We start from the raw sequence: 14739 nt of genomic DNA on the forward strand, positions 1-14739 counted from the left end.
ACCTTGAGACTATCTCGAATTGAGCCCGAGGTATTGTTTGCAGACCAGTTTGATTTATTTTATTGTCCAAGTTATCTATTTAATTTGTTGTTTATCAATTGGTGCTGGTTTAAATCACATATCCTTAAAACCACAATATAAGTTTAATTCTTACTCAATTTTGAGGGTAAACAGTTTGGCGCCCACCGTGGAGCTAAGGATAATAGTGATTGTTCAGTACTAATTCTGGTAAAACACACTATTTTACGCTTGTTCTTGTCAAGTATCTTTGCTTTCAAGTTAAAACATGTCAAACTCACAAAATGCATCCACGCACTGTGACAATTGCCTCGGATTCCACGGTGAAAAGAAAAAATATGATTGCTCCAGGAGTCAAGGTGACACAGGTTAATCTCGGGGGAGCACCGGTTGCCAACCCAGTCAATGTCAGTTCACACGTTGCTCTAAACGCGGACCTAGGCACAAATCTCGATGGGAGTGTACGCAGAGAAGGCCGATCTAGTGGCCAAGGAACACAGGGCAAAGAAGACAAAGGAGTCAGTCTCCAAGTGATATTCGAGATGTTTCAGGCTCAGCAAGCCGCTATTGCTCAGTTACAAAATCAACATAGAGCTCCGAATAGGGTTGAGCCGAAAACTACTCGCCGTACCGAGCCAGTACCGGAAAGGTCGAATGGTAATGAATCGGGGACTGATCCTGCGGTAATGAAAATGCTTGAGGAGCTCGCCAAAAGAATTGAATCAGGGGAGAAGAGAATCGAAGCTAACGATAAAAAAAGTGGAGACATACAACTCTCAAGTTGATCAGATCCCGGGGGCACCGCCAATCTTGAAATGAATGGATTCGATGAAGTTTGTATAAAAGCCGTTTCCTCCAAGTGCGGCTCCGAAGCCTATTCCAAAGAAGTTTCATATGCCAGAAATACCTAAATATAATGGGACCACTGATCCCAACGAGCATGTTACTTCATATACATGTGCCATCAAGGGTAACGATTTAGAAGATGATGAAATCGAATCAGTGCTGTTGAAAATATTCGGAGAGACCCTTTCGAAGAGAGCAATGATTTGGTATCACAACCTGCCACCAAATTCCATCGACTCATTTGCCATGTTAGCAGATTCTTTTGTAAAGGCACACGTCGGGGCCATAAAGGTCGCAACAAGGAAATCGGACCTTTTCAAGGTAAGACAAAGGGATAATGAAATGATGAGGGAGTTCGTGTCCCGATTTCAAATGGAACGCATGAAGTTGCCACCGGTCACAGATAATTGGGCCGTTCAAGCTTTAACCCAAGGGTTGAACGAGCGGAGTTCGATAGCATCACGTCAGTTGAAACAAAATTTGATCGAGTATCCAGCTGTAACTTGGGCAAATGTGCACAATCGATATCAATCGAAGATCAGGGTCGAGGACGACCAATTAGAGCTCCTTCCAGTTCAGTACTTCCAAACAGGTCGGCAGTTAAAAACCAGAGGGACGTCGACAGGGAGCCAAGATCGAACAGAGACCGATATCAACCATATATCGCAAATCGAAGGAACAATGGTTCAAGACGCAATTCCTCCCGGAGAGATCGAAGAAGTGATCGAGGACAGAATCCTTGGGGACTTATGAGCAAAAGTGGTTTTGACAAGTATGCCGATCCCAAGAGGCACCCCGGTTATCGAAATATTACTTTAGCATCGATGTATCGGGTATTGTATCGGCAATTGGAAAGATCAAAGATACTAGGTGGCCTAGACCCATACAAAATGATCCTTCACAAAGGAACCCAAATTTGATGTGAAAGTATCATGGCACGCATGGTCACAAGACCTAGGATTGCAGACAATTAAGGGAGGAGGTAGCCCGTCTATTCAATGAGGGCCACCTTCGAGAGTTCCTCAGCGATCGAGCCAAGAATCATTTAAGAGAAAGGGATGCCAACAGGAAAAATGAACAGGAGGAACTCCAACATGTCATTCATATGATCGTCGCTAGGGTCGACATTCCACAGGGACCCATATTCAAACGCACTAAGCTATTAATCACTAGGGAAAAATGAACCCGAGATTATGTGCCCGAAGGCACTTTATCATTCAATGACGAAGAAGCAGAAGGCCTCTCTCATCCCCACAATGACGCTCTCGTAATTTCTATCTTATTAAATAAAGTTCAAGTTAAGCGTGTTTTAGTAGATCCAGGTAGCACAGCGCATATCATCCGATCGAGGGTCGTAGAGCAGCTCGGCCTACAAAATCAAATCGTGCCCGCAGCTGGGGTCTTAAACGGCTTCAATATGGCCAGTGAAATAACTAAATGGGAGATTATTCTACCGGTTAACGTGATTGGAACCATTCAAGATACCAAGTTCCACATAATCGAGGGGCGATATGAGGTACAATGCCCTACTCGGAAGGCCTTGGATCCACAATATGAGGGTAGTCCCTTCGACTATCCACTAAATGATGAAATTCCCGACGATGGCCGGTGTAAAAACAATATACGGGGAGCAGCATGCTACAAAGGAAATTTTTGCGGTCGATGAGGTAACGCCGATATCGACACTATCAACCTCGGAAAGGTCGAGCATCAAAAGTAAACAGGAAGTCAAATAGCAATCACAGCCACCAGCCTCGACCGAATCACGGAAGCAGGAGATAGAAGAAGGAGAGGAGAATTTTCTGATCCCTCAAACTTTTATTGTTCTCGAAGATTCTGACGCCACCAAATCAATGGTTGAAGAGCTGAAACAGGTCATATTGATCGAGTACCTACCCGAGCGAAAGGTATACCTGGGAACGGGATTAACCCCCGAACTCAGGAAAAAGCTTATTCAATTTATTATTGATAACATAGATTGTTTCTCTTGGTCCCATTTAGACATGACAAGGATCCCACTGGAGATAACGATGCATCGGCTAAGCCTGGACTCTAGGTTCAAACTGGTGAAGCAAAAGAGAAGACCCCAATCTGAGGTAAAACACGCATTCATAAAGGACGAGGTAACTAAATTTCTCAAAATAGGGTCCATTCGAGAGGTGAAATATCCCGAATGGTTAGCCAATGTAGTTGTAGTCCCTAAAAAAGTACAAACTTAGAATGTGTGTAGATTATAAGGATTTAAACAAGGCGTTCCCCAAAGATTCTTTTCCACTGCCTAACATCGATCGCATGATCGATGCCACGGCCGACTACCAGATCCTTACCTTTCTCGATGCCTATTCCGGGTACAATCAAATCCAAATAAACCTGGAGGACCGAGAAAAGACATCATTTATCACCAAGTATGGAACATATTGTTAAAATGTAATGCCCTTCGAGCTAAACAATGCAGGAGCTACTTACCAACGTCTAGTAAACAAAATATTCGAACAAAAATAGGTAAATCAATTGAAGTTTATATTGATGACATGCTAGTTAAGTCCCTGCGCTCAGAGGACCATTTGGCTCATTTGCAGGAAACATTCGAGATTTTAAGGAAATACAACATGAAGCTCAACCCCGAGAAATATGCTTTCGGGGTTGGTTCGGGCAAGTTCCTTGGCTTCATGGTATCGAATCGGGAAATCGAGATCAACCCCGATAAAATCAAGGTCATCGAAGACATCACCACGTGTATAGTGTAAAAGCCGTGCAGAGGCTAATCGGATCGAAGCCACAGGTTTTTCTCTCTGCTCAAAAAGAAGAACGATTTTGCCTGGACCCCAGAATGCCAACATGCATTAGAGGGATTGAAGCGATACCTATCGAGCCTACCACTGCTTCACCCTCCAAAAGCAAATGAGAAACTTTACTTGTACTTGGCAGTATCAGAAATCGCGGTAAGTTGTATCCTAGTTCGAGAAGAGAAAGGTACACAATTTCCCATTTATTATGTAAGTCGAACCTTAGGAGAAGCAGAAACTAGATATCCACATTTTGAGAAATTAGCACTTGCACTGATAAGCGCCTCTAGAAAGTTAAGAACATACTTTCAATGTTACCCCATATGCGTATTAACCACTTACCCACTTCGTAATATTTGGCACAAGCCCAAACTATCGGGCCGATTGGCCAAACGGGCCGTCGAACTCAGTAGGTACGATATCGAATATCAACTCCGGATGGCCATCAAGTCTTAAATTTTAGCGGACTTCGTGGCTGACTTCACGCCAACCCTCGTACCTGAAGTCGAAAAGGAACTCTTGTTAAAATCGGGTACATCATCGGGGGTATGAAACCTTTTCACAGACGGTGCTTCGAATGTGAAGGGGTCCAGGCTAGGCATCGTTTTGAAGCCGCCCACGGGTAGCACTATTAGGTAATCTATCAAAACTTCTAAGTTGACTAACAATGAGGCCGAGTATGAGGCCAGGATTGCAGGTCTCGAGCTAGCTAAAAGCTTCGGAGCAGAAGTCATTGAAGCCAAGTGTGACTCTTTATTGGTAGTGAACCAAGTAAACAAAACCTTCGAAGTTCAAAAGGATAGAATGCAAAGGTATTTGGACAAGTTGCAGGTAACCTTGCACCGTTTCAAGGAATGGACTTTACAGCATGTACCTCGAGAACAAAACAGTGAGGCCGATGCACTTGCAAATCTAGGGTCATCGGTCGAGGAATATGAGATTAGCTCGGGGACTATCGTTCAACTCTCGAGATCCGTGATCAAGGAAGGTCATGCCGAGATAAACTCTACAAGCTTAACATGGGATTGGAGGAATAAATATATTGAATACTTGAAGAACGGAAAGCTCCCATCGGACCCTAAAGAGTCGAGGGCCCTACGAACCAAAGTTTCTCGATTCACATTGGCTGAAGATGGAACATTATACAGAAGGACATTCGATGGACCATTGGCAGTGTGCTTAGGACCAGGGGACACCAATTATGTTCTACGAGAAGTCCATGAAGGCACTTGTGGGAACCATTCCAGCGCCAAATCACTGATTCACAAAATCATTAGAGGAGGGTACTACTGGGATAGCATAGAAAAAGACACTAAGGAGTTTGTTCGAAAATGTGATAAATGTCAAAGCTTTGCACTGATGATCCATCAGCCGGAGAACAACTTCATTCAGTCCTATCCCCATGGTCGTTCATGAAATGGGGAAAAAATATCGTCGGCCCTCTGACATCGGCCCTAGGTAAAGCTAAGTTCATTTTATTTATAACTGACTATTTCTCTAACTAGGTTGAAGCACAAGCATACGAGAAAGTGAGAGATAAAGAGGTCATAGACTTCATCTAGGATCATATCATATGTCGATTTGGGATACCCGTCGAAATAATGTGTGACAACGGAAAATAATTTATCGGCAGTAAAGTGACAAAATTCCTCGAAGACCATAAAATAAAAAGGATGTTATCAACACCATATTACCCTAGTGGGAACAGACAGGCCGAATCGACGAACAAGACTATCATTCAAAACCTAAAGAAAAGGTTGAACGACGCTAAGGGGAAATGGAGAGAAATTCTACCCGAAGTTCTCTAGGCATATCGAACAACATCAAAGTCCAGTACGGTGGCAACCCCGTTCTCGTTAGTATATGGCTCTGAAGTCTTGATTCCAGTCGAAGTCGAGGAACCCAGTGTCAGGTTTCGACATATAACAGAAGAGTCAAATCACGAGGCTATGAATACTAGCCTCGAATTATTAGATGAAAAATGAGAAGTTGCACTCGTTCGAATGGCTGCACAAAAGCAACGAATCGAAAGATATTACAATAGGAGAACCAACTTTCGCCACTTCAGAGTCGGGGACTTAGTCCTGAGGAAAGTCACCATCAATACTCGAGATCCTAATGAAGGGAAGCGCGGCCCAAATTGGGAAGGACCCTACTAAGTCCTCGACATCATCGGAAAAGGATCTTATAAGCCCGACATGATGGACAGCGAACAACTGCCAAATAATTGGAACATATCGCTTCTCAAACGGTATTATTGCTAAGGTATGACTTTATTCTCTTTTTTCATTTATATATTCAACACTAACTCACTGCAGATGATCGATCGAATATATCGAGACCTCAGGTTTTAAAGCACGCATTGCACTCTTTTTCCCTTCGTAAGTGGGTTTTTCCGGCGAGGTTTTTAACGATGCAACAATTACATTCTACCTGGGGACAATTTAACAGTATCCAAGGCTTCTTTACAATCAACCTCGAATACTGGGTGGCATCACCCTCGGATGTTACACTGTCGAGGAAATTACATCGTGTCAAAGGGTCTCGATAGAGAAAGTTTGTAATGGGCCAAATGTTCGACTGACCCGTGTCCATATAGATTAGTCGAGCCCCGATGGCAAAACATGTACGCATGTATAGATTATACAAAGAAGCATTCTTTCTATATTATACATCTTGTGTCTCAAATAAATCTACTATACAAGCTCCATACTTATGATTTTGTGAGAAATGGTTCAAGGGCCAAGTGCAAATATACCTCGTACACTCGGGGACTGCCATCGATGATCGACATATTCGAGTAATCTAAACTAGACCTCAAAGAGGCACCCCTCGATCTATAGGCCAAGGGAATCGCTCTCGGGGACTAACACTTCGAATAAGTTCGAAGTGTTATTGGGAAATAAGCCCAAGAGGCATACTTAAAGGCTACGTCCAAACTAAGGCGGCTCGGAGACGTCCGAATCCCGCAATAAAAATAGGCCTTCGAATTCTTTGAAAAACCGGTTTAAAAAGGCTACCCTCGGCAAAAGGGCTTTGATGAAATCAGCCCTCGAAAAATCTTAAGAGGTATCAAATTATCTTAACACAAACGTGCTAAGGCACAGAAAGGAAAAGGGTTTCAATCGACATCAAACCCTCAAAAAACCCAATGGGTAAAGAATACGTGTTAAGGCATAAAGAAATTTTTACTAAATCTTCTAAGACGGAAAAGAGAAAAAGTAGCCATCTTTTAGAGGCCATATCGGGCCAATCTAAAGAGCCTAAGGGCCAATACACTTAGAGTTCGAGATTTTGTTTTCACTCAATTCGGACTTAAGGGTTCCACTATTCCGAGCTTAAATAAAATTGACTTGAATATAGCTTGAAGATTCATCATTATTTGATATAAAACCTTAAGGTGTCTGTTACTGTGAGTTCGAAACTTACTCGAACTCGGCTACAAAAACAGTACAATTACGGCTTCGATCAAGCCATCCGAAATCAAAATCCTTAACATATTGCTGAGCTCGGGGACTCGCCTTCGCTTAACTAAAAAACCTAAGGGTTTGTTCTACTCTGAGTTCGAGTTGTTACTCACTCGATTATAGAGGCTACAACAACCTGATTACAACAAAGTTCTCACAAGACAAAGGCAAAATAGAATTTATCATAAATCAGAAATCGGAGACGAAACGGAAAGAAAAGGAATATTTCATATATGCAAAGTATTTACAAAGACCACACAGGGTCTTACACAAAAAACAAAAGGAGAAAAAATTCTTAGTGCCTAGTCCACCTCGGGAGCTGCATCTTCGGGAGCTTCATCTTCATCTCCTCCGCTCTCGGATCCACTCGCAGAGTCTTCATCATCGGAAAGCAAAGCTCCGGCCTCGTCCTCCAAAACTTTTGCACTGTCAATATCAGCCGTGAGGTCGAAGACACGAGCATGTACCTCCTCAAGAGTCTCTCTTCGAGACTGACGCCTGGCATGATCGGCAATACGGGACAATCTAACCTCAGCAGCATCCAAAATTGCTTTTGCCCAAGTGTTAGCAGCTTCAGCGTCGGCTCGGTAGGAGGCCACGAGCACCTCTGCCTAGGATGTGGCCCTTGCATGATCAGCAACCAACCGGGTCTCGAGCTCTTCAACCTTCTGGGCTCGGGCCAAGTTCTCCACCTTCACACTTTGGAGTTAACGCTCAACCGAAGACAGTTGGGCCCGAACCGCATCTTTCTCCGAGGCGAGACGGTCGATGCTCTGCTTCCACCCCAAAGTCTCTGCCTCTTTCATCTTGGCTTCCTCATGAAGCTGCTCAACCAATTCGGCCTTCTGCTGAACTTGCAAAATCAAAGTGTTAGTCGCCAATATCAAGTTAATACATAACAAGCTCCCAAAATTGACATTACATGCTCAATGAGCTCGGTCTGATCTTGATGAGCTCTTTTCAGCTCGGCTCGAATACTCATGATCTCCTCTTCTTTTTGCACATAGAGGAGTTTGAGGGCGTCTCTCTCCTCCATAAGCTTTTTGAGATCAGCCTCACATTGGGCCAACTCAGCCCGGTATTTAGAGGACGTTTCTCGATGGAGAGTCGTAGCCTGTGCAGAAAGATATAAAATCAGACTTAGAGAAATAAGAACAAATGCAAGCATGGTAACATCATCGACCACAAGTAAAACTCACTTGGATCAGAAGCCGCTGAGCCTCATAAAAAATGAGTGATGCGTCTAGGCCAGAAACATCATCGACCCCCGCAAAGCAGCCACGAAATATATCATCCCTTTCGGGGGCCGTCCCCATATCGGGTGTCCCCATGGACAGGGCATCCCGAAACTTCCCCTCAGAGAATGTGGGGGGGGGGTAAATCATCTATATTAATTGCCCCAAGCGAGTCACTTGGGTCATTCTCTTCTCTTTGAAGGGCCTCAGAACTAGACCCTTCGAGCACACCCACCGGTTACTTGTCACAGCATGAGGCATCCTAAATACCCGATGACTTGGGGACTTTTCTCGGACCTTCCTTCGAGATCACCTCGATCTGCGGCTGAACCTCCTCGACCATCATCGGCTCAGCAGTTCTCAAAACTTTGATGCCCTCCCTATTCCGAGCCACCAACAGGCAGTCGACATCTTCTCCCTTCTCGTCTTTATCTCGTAGCGTTTGGACTATATCGGCAGGCAAAACGGCGAGATCAGTCTTCGACTTTCGAGCCCTGCTTTTCTTGGGTTTTAGGGTATCTGGTGGCGAATACCTTTTCCTTTTCTTGTCTTTGGTCGGCTTCAGGACCTCTTCTTCCCCGAGGGGAGATGGCCTCATAACGACATTATCTCCAAGACCTGTATGAGAAGAAATCAAGTTAAAAGGAAGTATTTCACAGGAAAGCATCAAACACGGACGGGGGAACTTACCATGATTTTTGGCCTCTCATCGACCCTTGGCCAAATCCCGCCACAAGTTTTACTTACGCTTCATGTTCCACTCTTCGGGGAATGGCATCTTCTCGGCGGGGATTAAATCGGAGGTCCTGACTCGGACAAACCAGCACATCCATCCTCGGTCCTTGTCCTCGTCTATGCTCAAGAATAGCACCTTCGTGGCCCGGCGCTGAAGCCTTATCAGTCCACCCCGATAAAGACGGGGGCTGTATAGCCCAATGAGATGATCGAGGGTGAAAGACATCCCCTCGATCTTGCTTGAGAAGAATCTGAGAAAAATGACAATACGCCAAAAAGAGGGGTAGTTCTGGCCTAGGGTTACCCGGTATTGGCGGCAAAAGTCGATTTTGACATGATCGACGGAGCCCAGTGTGAAAGGGTAGGTATACACACTTAAGAACCCTTTGAAATGATTGGTGATGTCCTCTTCGGAGGTAGGAAGCACCACCTCTTTATTCTCCCAGTGGCAGTCCTTTTTCACCTGCTCAAGATCGCCTTCGGATATCGAACAGATGTATCTAGACATGGGCTCGCATCGGCCGGGAACCGAAGAGGGCTTTTCGACTTTAAAGTTGGAAGTAAGTTTATATGGCCCGGGGATGCACTCTTCGATACATGGCTCCACCGGTATTTTGTCATCGGCCGGCCACGATAAGGAGGCTTTTTCCTCTTGAGGAATGGTCTTTGATGTTTTTGCCATTGCTATATGAGGTTTAAGGAAGAAGAAGGCTGAATTTGTATTTTAATAAGATATTGGTAAATGGAAACCGTCAAAATTGATCAACTTGAAGAAGATAGAAGAGCTTTTGAAGATTAGAAGAAGTTTAAAAGTAAAGTGAAGGTGGTCTATTTATAATAGCCACTTTGACGGTTTGAAAGCACTGGTGGCCGACCATCAACTGGCGATAATTAATGACTTTGGGAACTGTGCAGACGCGACGCTTCAGTCGCTTCTGTCGCTTACGTCATGATGTTGACGTCATAATTGATTGAGGCATTAAATCGAAGTCTCGAATTCATTTCTTCTCGTTACACTTCAAGAAACGAGGGGACTATCTGTATACGGTCAAAATCAGGCCTACCCGATTTTGCTGTTTGATCGAGACAAGGGAGTTGCATCGGGGGTAGCCTCGTAATAAAGCTCGTAATAAATCGCATCAGGGCTTGAAGATGGGACATCAAGCCTAGAGATCGAAGTGTACATTGAGACCGAGGCCAGCAACAATCGACATCAAGTATGACCGACTTCGAGGGGAGCATAATAACGGAATGGCGAGATATGAGTAACCGGTCGAAGATCACGGCGTGAATCTCGAAACAGATATCCGTGATCGGTCGAGGATCATGGCGTGAATCTCGGAACGGACCAAATCAGAAGCGGATAACTAGCTGTTTATACGATTTCCTTCTATAATGAGAGACATACCATGATTAGGTTTCCTCTACTATATAAAAGGAGGTCCAATCATTTGTAGGATGATTATTCACTGATAAGAATATACATATACGTTGATTTCTTTATTTTACTTACTGTTCATCGTTGTTTGTTCCATCCTCCATTGTTCTTATTTATTAACCTCTTATTTATTAACCTCGAGACTATCTCAAATCGAGGGCGAGGTATTGTTTGCGGACCGGTTTGATTTATTTTATTGTCCAAGTTATCTATTTAATTTGTTATTTATCAATTGGTACTGATTTAAATCACATATCCTTAAAACCACAATATAAGTTTAATTGTTACTCAATTTTGAGGGTAAACAATACACATAACACCAAATTTTCTCCTATTATTATCGCTAAAAAATATTGATGGAGTAGTCAAACAGATAACAAGAAGTGACATAGAAGAGTTTAAGTCCTGGCGATGACAAGTTGACAACCCATCGCAACCACGGATATAATATGGCATCAATTCATTAGAAGGTAAAGAAATTTTTACTACTATATTATCCAACTAGTCAACAACAAAATTGGCTAACGTATCCCATATCCAAGTAGGACTAATACATAATGGAAACAATTAAATGTCCTTATTTGTAAACAGTAATGTTAATTATCTATTATATATGCTTACACCTATTCCGAAAACCACAAGGAGCTCAGACGTAAAGATAACAGTAGTATTTTCTTTCTTTTCTCTTCGGAGAAAGCTGGTCAAAATAAGTCTAAATATGTTGTTGAAACATTGGTAAGTCTCGTACACAAGTGGGACTAGTAGCAGTAAGATTTTTGTCTTTAGATGACCCGTTCGGAAAAAAAATCATTAAGATACAAATTATTGAAAGTAGAAAGAAAAAAAGACAAGCAAGAATCAAGAAATATTCTTTTAACATTTACTTTTGTAGTTTTTCATTTTATTTTTTATGGTAATTTTCGTTATTGTTTAGGTGGAAGATATATTTTAAAGAAGTTGGGTAGCATGAGATCGGATGAATTGCATGTATCCATGCTAAGAAGTTAACAAGGAAATAAGGTAGTTTTGTTACATAAATTAAGAGAACAAAACAAGGCTCATTTTATGGAATATATGATCATTTATATATTATAATAAAATATTGTTAAACTAGCTTACATAATTTAGGAAATGAGGAAAGTTTTGCATAATAATATTAAAATTAAGAAGTAGATACATATATGTTACAAATGACAAGCTATATATAGCTATGCTAAAATCTTTTAAAATCTCAACAAGTATAATGAGAAGCTACTAAGCAAAGGGGAGATTTCTTGTGCATGGTAATCCCCAAAGCTTCTTCCATATCAACATCCTTAGCTAGCATCCCTTCAGGAAGTGACCAATTATAATGAAACAATAGATTAGCAAGTGCAAGCTCAACAAGTGGTATTGAAAAATTAATTCCTGGACACCCTCTTCTCCCTGCCCCAAATGGCAACAACTCAAAATTTTTGCCTCTGTAATCAATCTCCTTATCCAAGAATCTCTCTGGCAAGAATGTCAATGGATTTTCCCAATATTTTGGATCCGTCCCAATTGCTGTCGAGTTGATAAGGACTCTTGTATCTGCTGGAATTTCGTATTCCATTATTTTGCAGCTGGCTGTTGTTACTCGAGGGACTAGTAATGGGGCTGGTGGGTGTAATCTAAGGGTTTCTTTGATGACCAATTTCAAGTATTCGAGTTTGCAAAGATCGCTTTCTTGGACCTTTTGTTTTCCCTTGGCAACTTCTCTAACTTCCTCTTGAGCTTTTCTCAAGACTCTTGGATTTTTTATGAGTTCTGACATTGCCCATTCTATGGTTGTTGATGATGTATCAGTTCCAGCTATGAATATATCCTGCCAAAAGATAACTTTTTCATTGCTAATATGATGTGTTAAACACAATTGGTTGTTCTCAACTTAATTTTCATTATTGTTATCTAAAGACTCACTTCAATCTTAGATCATGCATTGTGATTCAACTCTCCTTACTGTTGTATATCTTTGGGGTACATATTTGTGTAAATTGTGAAAATATCGATTTGTATTTTTTTTTTAATGGACAAATTTTGTAAATAGGTACATACAGAAGGCTAATGTTTTTCACCCTGCCTGAATAATCCGGTAAAAGTTAGGTGAAACAATATACAGCACAGAAACGTACTAAAGTTTTATGTAGAGTGAAGAACTAAAAAAACAAAATACAATAATTAAATTGAGAACAAACTTACCGCAAGAAGGCCCTTAATATGATCATCTTTGAGAGGAATTTCTTGGTTTGGGTCCTTTTGGATTCGAAGCAATACATCAATAACGTCTTCATCATCCCTTTGTTTCATCCAGCTACTTGAATTAAGATGATCTTCTATTATTTTGTCATAAAACTTATCCAATTCCCTAAAATTCTTTTCCAATCTTTCATCTAGCCCATTTATTTTGTTAATCCATGCCATCCCAGGAAAATAATCAGCAACATTAAACTCACCCAATAATTCTTGTGTCTCAAAAAGAATTTCATGAAACTTCCTCTCCCCATAATCATTTCCTCCTTCATCACTCCCTTTCCCAAAAGCCACTCGACAAACAACGTTATTTGCCAAGGATAGTGCTAATGTGCTTATGTTAACAGGTGAGCTCAAGGAACTACAAATAATTTGAACCAAACTACTTACTTCCTCGTCTCGAATTGCCTCGAAACTTTGTACTCTCTTTGTACTTAGCAACTCCAAGACTAGAATTTTCCTAGCCTCTCTCCAGTAATTACCTGTTAAAAATATAATTAATTAAACAAACTAAAGGGTACTCTCTCTAATAGACGTTTGAGCTTTAAATGAGGTAGTCAAACTATATGGTATCAAGACTCCCTTGTTGAATTATAAAGTGCGCTTGTTATAAATATCACAACACGCACAAAAGATGTAAGAGGAAGATAAACATAAAACATATATTCATATCAAATAAAAAACTAAAATCTCAAGGGAGGTTTTTATAGGTGTCAAGAGACGCTTCTAGACTCACATCTAGTAAATGCTTAATTTCATACGAGCTATGAACTTAGCCACAATAACATAGAAGTGATTAATCTCATACACTCATGATGACTAAAAAGATACATTAATCTAGACACTTAAACATTTAAGTTTACAATTTCTAACAACAGTACTGTTTACAATAACAACTACTACTATATACGCCTCAATTCCAACAAATTGAGGTCAGTTATAAGATTCATTTTCTCATTTGGTAAAAAAGAATCAGATCTGTACTATTCAAAATAAATATAATAATTAAGTATAAAATAATATTCTCTCTAACAGCTTACCGTAGGGTGCAAAAGACACGTTACAGCAATTGTAACTAAACCTTTTGCCAGCATACAAAGCAGGACGGCCTGAGAAAACAAGGTCTTGAGTTCTAAAGATCTCTCGGGCAATGCCAGCTGAAGAGACAACCACAGTTGGGACAGAACCTAATTGCAAGAAAATGAAATCCCCATATTCATTAGAAAGTTTTTGAAGTGAACGATGAGGTAATTTTCCAATTTGAAGAAGGTTTCCTATTACGGGCAGTTTCCTTGGACCTGGAGGGAGCTTTTTTGCTTTGCTTTTCCTCTTTGTGGCCGATAATATTAGGAAAACAAAGAGAAAGAGAGAAGCTACCACTAAAAGGAACTTCATTTTTTATTTGGGGTTTGTAAGCTGAGGTAACGAGCTTCCTATTATAATTTATAGACAAGGAATCAACACATTTGAAATAATTCCGTGGTCCTTACGGAAAGAAAAGCTGAACTTGGACAGCTATTGAAAATATTATTTTACATATATCCCAAACTGGTTGACCACCACGTACATGTGAAATAATTTCGAAATAGGAATATAATGGTGTTTCAATTGAACACTTAAATCTTTCTTTTAATGCTGTTTATATTTAGGTGGTCCAATAACGTGCATCTCCTATTCTTTTGCGCGTCCGTTTCTCGTCCTTTATTTGATCTCTAGAAATGATAGTCACGAGTTTAAAAATCACTATGATTGTTTATATGTAAATTTTTTCTCCATTTATTTGCTCTTTATTTTGATCTTGAGTTGTTGGTATTGGATCCTACAGGATACACGAGTCAACAAGAGATGATGATTCACATAAATAATGTCAGCTCAAGTGAATTTCGTTTACGAAGTTACAAAATAAGAACGAGTGTGGAACATTTGGTTAAGGATTGTTCTCTTAC

At 41.1% G+C, this 14739-nt stretch overlaps 1 protein-coding gene across 2 annotated transcripts; it reads right to left on the reverse strand.

Annotated features, from left to right (window-relative positions):
* Window positions 1–11648: 11648 nt before the first annotated feature.
* On the reverse strand, window positions 11649–14219 carry LOC107779107 (cytochrome P450 71A9-like). Of its 2 annotated transcripts, NM_001325273.1 has the most exon segments (4): window positions 11755–11764; window positions 11767–12368; window positions 12743–13275; window positions 13834–14188. In NM_001325273.1, coding segments are annotated over 4 exon segments (1500 nt in total).
* Window positions 14220–14739: the final 520 nt, after the last annotated feature.

Source organism: Nicotiana tabacum, chromosome 22 (assembly GCF_000715075.1).
Source record: "Nicotiana tabacum cultivar K326 chromosome 22, ASM71507v2, whole genome shotgun sequence".
Classification (NCBI taxonomy): Eukaryota; Viridiplantae; Streptophyta; class Magnoliopsida; order Solanales; family Solanaceae; genus Nicotiana; species Nicotiana tabacum.

Excerpts from the sequence above, each read along its gene's own strand:
- LOC107779107 (XM_075242572.1), bottom strand. The coding sequence starts at position 14,188 with ATGAAGTTCCTTTTAGTGGTAGCTTCTCTCTTTCTCTTTGTTTTCCTA. Across the intron at positions 13,276-13,833 it reads CGTGTCTTTTGCACCCTACG|GTAATTACTGGAGAGAGGCT; the intron begins GTAAGCTGTTAG and ends TATTTTTAACAG. Across the intron at positions 12,369-12,742 it reads ATATTAAGGGCCTTCTTGCG|GATATATTCATAGCTGGAAC; the intron begins GTAAGTTTGTTC and ends ATCTTTTGGCAG.